This window comes from Lonchura striata, chromosome 1 (assembly GCF_046129695.1).
Source record: "Lonchura striata isolate bLonStr1 chromosome 1, bLonStr1.mat, whole genome shotgun sequence".
NCBI classification, from domain to species: domain Eukaryota; kingdom Metazoa; phylum Chordata; class Aves; order Passeriformes; family Estrildidae; genus Lonchura; species Lonchura striata.
This window is the reverse complement of record NC_134603.1, coordinates 105351461-105362840: the sequence shown is the minus strand read 5'-3', so window position 1 is coordinate 105362840 and position 11380 is coordinate 105351461. Positions and strand designations below refer to the sequence as shown.

Below are 11380 nucleotides of genomic sequence, written 5' to 3'. Positions count from 1 at the left end.
GAACTGAAATTGATCCAAAGCCTGCAAGTTTGCAATGCAAAGAACCTAATTAAAATGCAAAACCTAATTCTGCAGATTTTATTTTATAATATCATATTTTTTACAAGCAGCAACCCCCCATAGCTTATTAGACCTAAACAGCTTTAAATAGTTTAGTAGCAGAATATATTCTTACACAGTGGCAGAGGTAAATAGAAACTAGGAAGGGCAGATAAAGGGAGGTGAAGAGGGAAATAGGAAATCCTTTCCTATAGGCTACTATAAGCCTATGGTAGTAATCAAGGAGTAAAAGGTTTGCTGCAGAGCACAAAGGATACACCATAGACAGAGTGCAGCCTGACGAGATGATCAGAGAAAAAGGCAAAGCTTTGTATGAAAGTATGAAAGACTATATTTATGCTTAATAAAAGTATGATCCCTGATTTGCAGAAGGCATAAACCACTCCATTTCCACTGATCTGCTGTCCTGTTTGACACTAGCTGAGCAATTGCCACACCTTGTTTTTCCACACACTGCTTTTAAATAAAGCAGTGCACAGCCCTGTTCTTCATTATGTATCACATCAGGATCCATTCCTGAAGCTCTTGCTTCTCTCAGTTATTTTCAGCTGGATCTCTACAATCAGAAATAAAATGAGATTAATGCCAGCTGCTACAATGGTTTCCCAGAATTTAGAAAGCACATTAGCATGGGTGCTGAAGTCATATACTCATCGTCCTGTCACCACAGAGCAAAGCCTGGATGGAGCTGTTGCTTGCACATACGTGGAGTCCTTGTGCGTGAAAAGAAATGAACACTATTATACTGTAATAAGAATGATTGCAGATGCTGAAAGAACCATTGAACATGTCACAGCTAGAGCTATGGAGGTTCCTGATGGGTGCTCACACTCATTCCACAAGCCACATAATGTTGCATCATGGTGTTGTTCCCACAGAGTGTAGTGGGAAGGGCAGCTGCATGCTAGTCCTCAGAAGGTTGGCTCTGTGATATATGATGCTCCTCCCCACCTTGTTAGTCAGGTTAATGTACAACACATGATGGGAATCGAGCAGCAAAATGCATAGGAAAGCACAGCATCACAAATTATTTATGTATGGATTCTGTTTTTTAGTTCTGACTGAAAATGTAACAGATACTTTATTTTACTATTAAAAAAAATTGGCACTAGTCTCATGATGAGCAGAGTATCAGATGCTGCAGGATGTGAAGAGGATTGGAGAGAAGGAAAGGCCGTAAGAGAAGGGTTCATTATTTCCTCTTGGGTAATGAATGAATAGGCCATTGATCTGATAAGCAAAAACTTTCATTATTTACATGAAGAAACTGATTTCTAAGTAATAATCAGGCTTTGTTTAGACATTAGTTGGATTTTACCTACATCACAGAAAGGAAAAGGACAGCTTTCAGCTTGCTGCAGGGCTGTATATTTGCAAATGCTGCAGAGGGCAGGTTACAGGCGTGCTTAGCTGGGCTGGTGAAGTAAGGATGAGTGCTCAATGCTTTCAGTAGCATTTAGACATTTTCTGGATGAAAGCACAATTGTAATTGTGATTTCAGCAGGCAAAGCTCCTGCTTCATACTGCTGGAGATGAGAGATATTAATATTTTATTGCTTAAAACTTATGTTACAAGTTGATGCATCACTCAGCCCAACTTTTTTCCTCTTCCTTCATCCATGATTCCCATTTGGGCTGTGGGGGCTCTACATGCATCAAAGGTAAAAGAGTAAAATGAAAAAATACTCCCTGAAAAGAAGCCTGAAAGTCTTTTGAACTCTACCCCATCTGCTAAGAACAAAAGAAGGCCTTGTATGCTTGAAACTAAACATACCACATTGCAACAAATATGAAGAACAGTGAACATGAAAGAAGTGTTCCAGAAAACTGGGTGTTAAACACAGCAGCGTGTAATTATGCAAATCAAACAGTGCAATGATGCAAAAAGGAAGAGATGCCAATCCAACAACCCACAAACCCACAGCTCCAGAAGAAGGGAAGGACCTGCTCTTGCAAGGTACCAGGGAGCACCTTCTCTCCTTACCTGTAGGCCTTGAGCAGGTACCCATTGGTATGATCCTTTTAAATTTTCATAATTTTGTTTCAAGAAGAGTAGAAGGTGTAAGAAAATAGAAACCACACACACTCATATTAAAGGCTTAACTTTGATCTTTGTTATGGGAATGCCATTACTTGTGGTGATGCAGCCAGTCTCCACTAAAGGTAGGAAACCATTCTAGATGAAAAGATGTTATTTGAAGTATTTACTCAGAGGCAACAGATGTTATAAAAAGGTTCTGCATTACCTTTTCAGGCACTGCAATACAGCACAAAATACTTACCCATTAAATAATACATGATGCATGAAGTGATTTTTTAGATTATCACAGAAGAGGATATTTTATAGATTACTCTAATTTTTAATTGACTGGTTATATTCACTTCCGGAGCAAATACAAGGTACTCTTGTCAGACAGGTTGCTTGGAATTTCTGCTTTGTCATCAGCTTAATTTATAAAATAAATAAAATGAAGCAAGTATTAATTCAAATTCACGTCCTGTGACAAGATGACAGACATGTCCCATTTATTCACATGTATATTGCCACAAACAACTGTAAACTGAAGCCAGTGCCAGAACAGATGTCACCTATATTTAATCTTACATACTGAATATGTATTTTGAGAGCAATAAAATTACCCAATGCATAAAACTAAAGATCAATAAGTCTGCACAGTGCCCAGTTATTGAATTAATGCTTTATGGTCCGTCTGACCTACAATTACTGGCAAAAAAGAATGGCATCGTTGGGAATAAATATTTCATGGGGTAATGAGGTCTCCTGTGCCTGTATTTTTACACAGTGCTGTGTGCAGCGTTTGGCCGGATTGCAGGCTTTCTGCCGGCTCACTCTACAACGATGTTTCAGTATGCAGTATCAGTTCCTGAAGGCGATTACTGTATCGAGAGCACATACCATTTATTTATGAAAAGATTTATCCTCAATGATTGTACAGTGCCGTCTCATCTAGAGCTCTTCTCGTCAGTTAAAGCGGAGGTGTCATAAGACAACGGGCTAAATTTACGACGACACAGTGCCATGGCATTCAGCCGCCCCCCATCCAAGACTGGATCCGAGACCCAAGCGCGCGATTCACACGGGATCCAGACGCTGCTCCTCCCCAGGTGGGATGTGATCCCACCCTCACGTCCAGCCGCCTCCGCCGATCGCTGGAGGGCCCCACCCACCACCGCCCCCTCCAGGGCTGTGAGGTTTTCCGATGCCTTTCGCGGAGGCTTGGGGCTGTTTTTCTAGTATGTTTTGGCTTGTCGGACCGGGCTCCCCGTCGGCAGAGCGGTGAGCGCGGCCAGGCCAGCATTACAGCCCGGGGGCGGGCCGAGGGAAGGAGACCACCCCCCTTCTCCCCGGGAGCTGCCTCCTCTCGCCGGCGGAGGGGCGGTCGCCGCCGCCTGCGCCGTCCCCGCCGGGCGGTAGCCGAGGACCGCGTCCGTCCCTCCCGCCGGGGCTGGCCGGGGACCGGCGCGCCGGGCGCGGGGGCTGCGGGCGGATGAGCGCGGCCCGGCGGCGGCTGCGGATGAGCCGGGCGAAGGAGCTGGTGCCGTACTGCCTGCTCCTGGGGCTGTCCGTGCCCCTCCTGCTGCTGCTGCCGCTCCTCTGAGATGCGCCGGGTGGCGGCTCGCCCCCGCCGCGGGGGGACGGGCGGGAGGAGCCGGCGGCAGCCCCGCTCCGCCGCCCGGCGTGCGGCCGGCGGCAGCAGCAGCAGCCCGAGGCACTGACGCCCCGGCGGGGGAGGATGAGGCGCTGGAAGCAGCTTTGCAGCCGCGCCACCCAGCCTGCGCCGGCGGGCGGGCTGCCGCTTCCCGCGGGGGGGCCCGGCCGCGGCCGCGCTCTGCCCCTGTACAGGCTGTGATGCCGCCGCGCTCGCCGCTCCCCCGCCTCGGCTGACGGGCACCCGAGCAGAGCCGCGGCGTCGCAGCTTTCCCTTTCGCCTTCCAAAGTTGGGCTTCGCTGGCTCGGGGCGGCGGCGCCTCCGCCCGGGAGCGGCCCCGATGGGCCCGCGGCCGCAGACCCTGTCGCCGCAGCCGCCCTCCTGACCCAGCCCAGCGCCCGCGGGTCGGCCGCTCTAGCCGGGGCCGCTGTAGCCGGGGGCCGCTGTAGCCGGGGCCGCTGTAGCCGGGGCCGCTGTAGCCGGGGGCCGCTGTAGCCGGGGGCCGCTGTAGCCGGGGGCCGCTGTAGCCGGGGGCCGCTGTAGCCGGGGGCCGCTGTAGCCGGGGGCCGCTGTAGCCGGGGCCGCTGTAGCCGGGGCCGCTGTAGCCGGGGGCCGCTGTAGCCGGGGGCCGCTGTAGCCGGGGGCCGCTGTAGCCGGGGGCCGCTGTAGCCGGGGGCCGCTGTAGCCGGGGGCCGCTGTAGCCGGGGGCGGCCGCGGCGCTCGCGTTGCTGCAGAGCCCCGCTCTGCGGGGCGGAGTGTGTCCCCGCCGGCTCGCCGTGCGGGGAGGCGGGCCGGGGGCCGGCTGAGATGGGAGAGAGCATGTCCAAGAGGCTGAAGCTGCAGCTGGGCGGTGAAGCGGAGATGGAGGAGCGGGCTTTCGCCAACCCCTACCCCGACTACCAGCCCCAGGGAGCCGTGGCAGCCCCCAGCGCGGCGGACGCCCACCGGGACCGGGCGCTGCAGCCGCCGGCGGAGGAGGAGTCCCTCCCTTTCGGCGCCGATGGGAAGGTGAGTCCCGGGCCCGGCCTGGCCCTGGGGTCGCTGTCTGCCCGCGGCGCCGGGTTCCGCCCGGGGCGGCTGCGGCGGGCCGCGGGCCCGGCGGCGGCGGCGTGGGGCCGCCCGCGGCCTGCGCGCCGGCCGGGCTCGGGAGCGGCGGGTGAACGGAGGGGAGGAGTGGAGGGAGCTCAGCCCGGCCGTAGTCGGCGGCGGCTGCTCTTAATTCAGGCTGTTTGTTTTACTCCGGGACGGGAATGCACGAGGTCCCCGGCTGGAACGCTGTATAGCAAAACAGCTATAGCTGCTGTTACCACCGTGGTTTGATGTCTCAGAAGTTGTCAGCACAAGTTGCCTGAGTTTCACCAGAAAAAATGCATAAAGGAATGGAAAAAGATGGGCGCTCATCTAGAAAAGGAGAGTTAATTCTCAGGTAACAGCAGCTCTCGCTCAGGAGGTGAAGCTGGGCTGTTTTCACGTGTTTATTCACTGACGTGCACTTTATAGGTTCAGGTGTACCATGATACAGACACTTGGCAGTCCCTTCATGCCCGCAGAAGGTCTGCCTGGAAGGACTGGTCACACAAGGTTTGCAGTCTTCCTGCTCTGCTTATCTCCTTGTTGCCACGTGGTGCTGTTTGGTACAGTATGAGTGTTTTAGGTTTGAGAAGCTCCTCTGGCCTGGCCTGTTACCATGCAGGCTGGATTAATCTGACGAAGGAATGCTGGAATACAGACTTTCTGTCATTTAGCCCCTCTGTGGCCTCATCCTTCAATACTGTGCAACTTTGGCATCTTTTGCATAGAAAACGCTGCATGGTGACACTGCTACAAGCACAAATGCATTGAGGGTGGGAAGTTTGCTTTCTAAATCTCTTGATTGTATGCTGGGATGAATTAAGGAAAGCTGTTGATATTGGCTCTGTATTTTTCTGCTTGTGGCACCATGGAATTACCTTGATTTACTGATAGAGTGAGACGAGGATGGTGATGCCCAAGTGGGAGGGACATTGCTCTGACCACTGTAAGTGCCTGCAGGACACCATGAGCTCACCATTGGTCAAGGTAGTGAAAGGTATCACCAGGTTGTTATGACTGAGGTTTATGAAGTTGTATGTAGCTAAGCAGAGTGCACAAAATAGAATGCTTTGGGGCTTCAGTGTCTAACTGCTGCAGTTAATTGCAGCTGTCAAAAGCAGAACATTTGAGAAGGTTTAAAAAGCAAGAGTAGGTTCAAAAGTGAAATCTGCTTTGTTTTGTACACAGTTTCCTGGCAGTATGCTGAGTGTTGGTAAAACTATTATTTTTTTCCTTGTGGAAGAGAACTGTTATTTCCTTCTTCTTTTGTATCTGGCTTAGTCTATAAAAATCATCAAAGTATAATGCGTTTGAGTATAAAGGTAGAGAGGAGATGACAGAACTTTTATAGCTATATATTGTTGTTAAATTGGTAAGAAACATACCAAGCCTCTTGTAGGCCAGTCATCTTTGTGTACCTGCTTTAAATTCCACACTTCACGTCCATATTTTAAAAGAGAAAATACTCCTTCATTTACCACTGATCTGGATAGACTAAAGCTAGCTGTTAGATAACCAGAAGAATGGCAAGATATCAAAAGAAGATGAATATGCTTAAAAGTTATGTTTTAGAATATACTAGCTTTATTGCAGAATAGTTCAACTCTAATTTACTTCAGATTTGATTCTTGAATGAATCTAAATTGAGAGACATTGTTCTTTGGCAGATCTGAAATGAGTTAGTCAAGAATTTCTAGCCCTGTGTTCACATTAGGGATGCCTATTATGCTGTCCTATGCATGAGAATGGTGTTTTATAGTGCATGCAAATGTTTTTTCCCAGCATCAAGTGGATGACATTCCTTTTTAGGGAGTGGCAGTCAACAGTTATTTGTGCAGGGTGTTTTCAAAAAATATGTTAGAACCCCTGAGTAGTTGTGTATTTGATAAAAGGTGGTATCTGGGCTCTGTTCAGGAGGATGAAGTGCCTCTGGGAAAAAAAAAACCAAACATGTAACTACAGCAATTCTGTGCATATCATAGGAGAAGGCAGAAGCAAGTGTACGTTTTCTTTTGGTTTTGCATTTGCAAAATCTCAGGAGTCATTTTATGTATTTCTGGGCTAGAATATGGCTATGAGTATATTTATGTGTATTTATATTCTTTGAAGTATTTGCATGCTATCACTCCTAGTACTATCCTTTTGTGAGATTTCATGATGGGTGCTTTTGTTATGATTTACAGTTTATGTTTTAGTGTTTTATTTTTACATTTAATGACTCCCATTCCATCAGTGAAATGTCTTTGCTTGCCTAAAGCCGCAGTGAAGACAAAAAGACTTCACACAGGGTAGGAAGTCTGCTCTGTAAACTTCTGTACAGAAGCACACAGTTTTCCTAAAAATGAGAGCATCTTTCAGAAGGCCTCAGTGCAGTGCGTAATTCCTTCCCCCATCTGCTGCTGAGTGGATCGAGGAGCGCTGAGTGACTCACATAATGACAGCCTGAGGTGTGCGGGGCTGTGCTGTTGTCATGGAAGGCAATGCATTATTAATCCATTCGATTTCTTAGTCTGTCATGATTGCCAAATAAAATTCACCTGGTTGATAAAAGGACAAGAAGATCTTCAAGGCATTATCTGAAAGGTGAGACAATTGGGACAAAATTCTGCATATGGAAGTGTGTGTGGGTAAAATATTGTTCAGAAATCTTGAAGGTATGGAAGTAGGAGAAGCAGAATTTGAGGTTGCTGATTTGCTTTCTTATAAATAGTCACAGTAAACACTGCAGCTATCTGTGTGGGCTCTGCGCATGTAGTTGAAATTCACTGTTTTCATAACTAGATTTCTTCATCATTAAAGTATCATGAACTTAAATTGTTTCTGTAACTTGTCTGAGAAAGCCAAGGTAATAATTCATCAGACAGCATTAATTCTAGATTAAAAAGAAACATAATTTTAATGTAAACCTTTGTTTAATAAGTGATGTTTAACATTTCAATGAAATATACACCCTGTAGCCTTTTTCCTTTTCATATGGGCCCCATAGAGATACCTTAGCCTAAAAAGGTACCTATAGATATTATCTCAAAGTGGTCGGTCAAAAGTTTTCGAAGTGGAAGTGTAGGTGGTTGAGGGAGGCAGAGAAATGAGTAGACTCATAACAAAGAACATTCCCTAGTTCTTACTTCCCTAGTGTGGTAGAGAGTTAGAAAGCTCTAGAAGATTTCCTGGGAAGGAAAAGGGTTAGGAGAGCTTGCTGCTGAGGGGTGGTGATGGCTTGTTCAAGGATCTATTGCCCCAGTCCTCAGAGCCACCACAGCCATGTGGCTGCATTTATAGTATAGGCAGGTGTGATTTGGGATTCTTCACACTGACTGCAGGCCAGTGACATGGGAAGGAAAGGCAGCCTGATATTATCTGCTCAACCAGGGGAAGGTGGAAGCCTAGACAATGACCTGCATTTTGTGGTTGTGCCAGAAAAAAGAAGCACCCTTGTCATCAAGAAATTGACATGATCCCAGCCCTTACTTTGAGATTGTCTGAATTTGTTGTGGAATTACAAGACAGAAGCAAAATTAGATTCAAACTTCATGGATTGGTCACTAGAATACCCAAACTTTAACTTCTTTTTTAGGCAAATTCTTTCTTAATATGTTTTTTTTTTACTTGTCATGGTGTTCTAAGAATATTAGAAAAAAGTGGTATGTTCTGAGAAATGTATACAATACCTTATTAGGCTTTGCAAGGGACTTCTTACAGGGAACCTATTCAAAGATAAGGGTGCTCATTGGCAAATACATATCAATGGTGATATAGAATATTTACTTAGATTTATAATTTGGATGATTTAGTAGTGTTTCGTTTGCTAATGCTTTCTCAATCTCCTGTTACTTCTCATAATTCCTTTATGTGGCTTTCTTCCTTCTCCTGTAAAATATATATAAATATATAGATCTTTGTTATAGCCTCACTTGTCTTCTCCCTTTGTTTTTTGTGGGTTTTTTTTTTTTTTTTGGTTTTTTATTTTTTGTTTAGTTTTTAAATTTTTTTGGGGGTTGTCTCAGTGGGCATTTTATTTATCTCACTGGGAGCAGCAATTTCTCTGTGTTCTGGGACTGACTCAGCAATAACTTGTACTAGTGGGAATTATACAACTTACTGCACTGGAGACAAAATTCAGCCTCCAAATCCACTAAATAATTCTTCCCACTATTTTCCAGAGATGTGGGATGAGGTAGCTACATTTCTTGAGCTTGTTATTTTTTTGACCATTTTCTGGCTCCCCAGTTCAGGCATGTGCTGTTTTCATAGGGGACTCGGAAACAAACAAGGTTTGCAGTATTCTCTGTGATACTTCAAAAGGAAAGTTTATTTTGCTTTTTGAGAGTCTTGGTGAAAACTGAGCCTGAAAATCAGTCTGTTGCACTTCATTGTCCCTCACTAACTCCTGGCAGTTGTACACAGCCCAAAAGGAAGAACTGCTACTTCTTTCCTACAGCACAGGTCAGCACTGAACACTGCTTAGGGCTTTTCTGATGCTTGTGTAGTCAAAGCCTCTCCTGCTATTCAGGAGGTGACCACAGAGTTAAGCCTGTTTGGTTTTAGTCAACCAGTTCTGAATGAAAATACTTTGTAATATCAAACCCCCAAGTTCTGATGAAATTGTCGCACATCCATCCATTCGTCATCAGTTTCTAGTTTTATCTTGCAAACCTGCATGTTAATGAGTTGTTACTCCAGCTAGTTGTGTGGGCAAGTGCAATAACACATACTTGCTTCCTGGTGAAAATAAATTTTATTTGGGTCTAACTGCACTGATCTGCTGTCAAGCTCAATATATGGAATATATCTGCTCGCTGCATTGAGGTAACTTGTACAGAATTGGTAGAGGTTTTAGTGATTTTTGCCACTTGAGGACCAGCTGAAAAATGTCACAGCTAGGTTAGACACTTCTGTGTAGGGAGTGACTTTAAACCATCTTCACAACAGACTTTTATTTTCTCAGCTTTCAAGAAGTTGCATGTTGGTATTGGGCTACCTGGAGGACCAGCAGTTTTCAGTATTACTCTTTTGCTTTATCAATCTCTATTTCCCAAAACATAGGATATCTTTTTATTTTTGTAACCAATAATCTGGAGCTTTTTGATGATTCTTTGTGATGATCTAGATCTTTAAGCTTTGGATTTTTGCTGTCTTATAACCAATGAGACATATAACTTCTTTCACACACAAATGCATTAGAAACAGAGTTTTATTTCTCACATGCATTTCTATAACTTGAATGTTTGCCTTTTAATGATGTTTTCACACCCTTATATCCTCTGAGACAGGGCAATTACTGTGTTTAAAGCCTATTCCTAAGCTGGCATTTATAGCAGTGTAGGAATTTGCCTACACTGATTTCTCCATCTCTTCCTTCTCTCCCTCTTCTTTTTTTACTTTTTTCTCCATTATCACATGTATGGCACTAAGTGACAGATCACTGAAAAACAGTGCAATGTGTTCTACAGACAGTAATGTTTCAAAGCATGTGGTTTTGTAGAACTGGCATTTGTTTCTGGAGGACCTGTCTGAGAAATAATCAGAGAACTGTGTTTGAGTGTTTCAGAGGCTGGGTGATGAGCTTCAGCAGTGTCTGGTATTTTCAGAGAAGCTGCTCTTGGAGCTGTAATACTCTTTTGACTTAGGTAAAAAATAAAGTAAAACTTGTTCTTCTGTACAAAAAGACTGGTCACCTTCTAGGAGACCTTGCTAAATTCTGTATATGGAATCCTACTACCATCCCTTCTTGTCTGCTTTTGCAGGAACTTGTAGCGGTGAGTATTAGAGCTCATCCTGCTTCAGTAGACCCATGCTCCAGTGCATGGATGTGAAACTTGGCTCCCTTAGAGTCAGTGCCAAAGTTCCCAATGATTTCTGTACAGCCAGGATTCCTCATTTCTAGCAGAAATGTGAGTTTCCCCTACTGCATTCTTCCTCGCCTGTGTCTGTCATGTCCTTTCTGCGATTTTCTATGCAAGTTTGGTTTTTGAATTAATTCTTGCTGCAGTATCAATTTGAGCTGTATTTTCTTCACTTTGGCAAATACAACACAACACGATGTTATGTGTTCTCTTCTACACATAATCAACAATAAAGTGAGGTGAAATAAAAGTGTATTTTGCTTGTTAGGGAGGTAGCACTGTGTGTATAGGTCACCTTTTTACTTCTGCAGAATCAGTTGCTTACTTCTGCAGTCTGGTTTTGAATGTAGCATCTGTCCCCAAAAACGTGATGAATTAAAATAGGGTTAAGAGCAAGGTGGTTGTTTTGGGTGCTGGTGGTAGCAAGAAAGATTGCTACGTTGGCAACTTGTGAGGAAGCTGTGAGCTCAGGTCTCCATTGTGCTGCTGTGGCTCTGCACAAGTTCTTAGCATAGATGTCATGAGCAAGTAAATGCCAAGAGGTGTTTTTGAATAACACATGGGTATCTAAATGTCTTTGACAAATGCAAATGAGATTACTCATCCCGTGTCTGTCAAACCAGAGTGTTACTTTTAATGACAAGAGGAGTGCTCAGGGTTACATTGTCAGACTTACATCAGCACCGTGACATTTGGTCCAAATGCGCATGCAAGACTTTAAAGTTACAGACTTCT

The 11380-nt window shown here is 45.5% G+C and overlaps 1 protein-coding gene across 1 annotated transcript in view; it reads left to right on the top strand.

Annotated features, from left to right (window-relative positions):
* Positions 1 to 4388: 4388 nt before the first annotated feature.
* Positions 4389 to 11380, top strand: part of LANCL2 (LanC like glutathione S-transferase 2) — a 33156-nt gene continuing 26164 nt past the window's right edge. Inside the window, exon 1 of the mRNA XM_021531478.2 lies at positions 4389 to 4739. Coding sequence (XP_021387153.1) covers positions 4539 to 4739 — 201 coding nt within the window. The 5' untranslated portion in view covers positions 4389 to 4538. The remainder of the gene's footprint in view (positions 4740 to 11380) is intronic.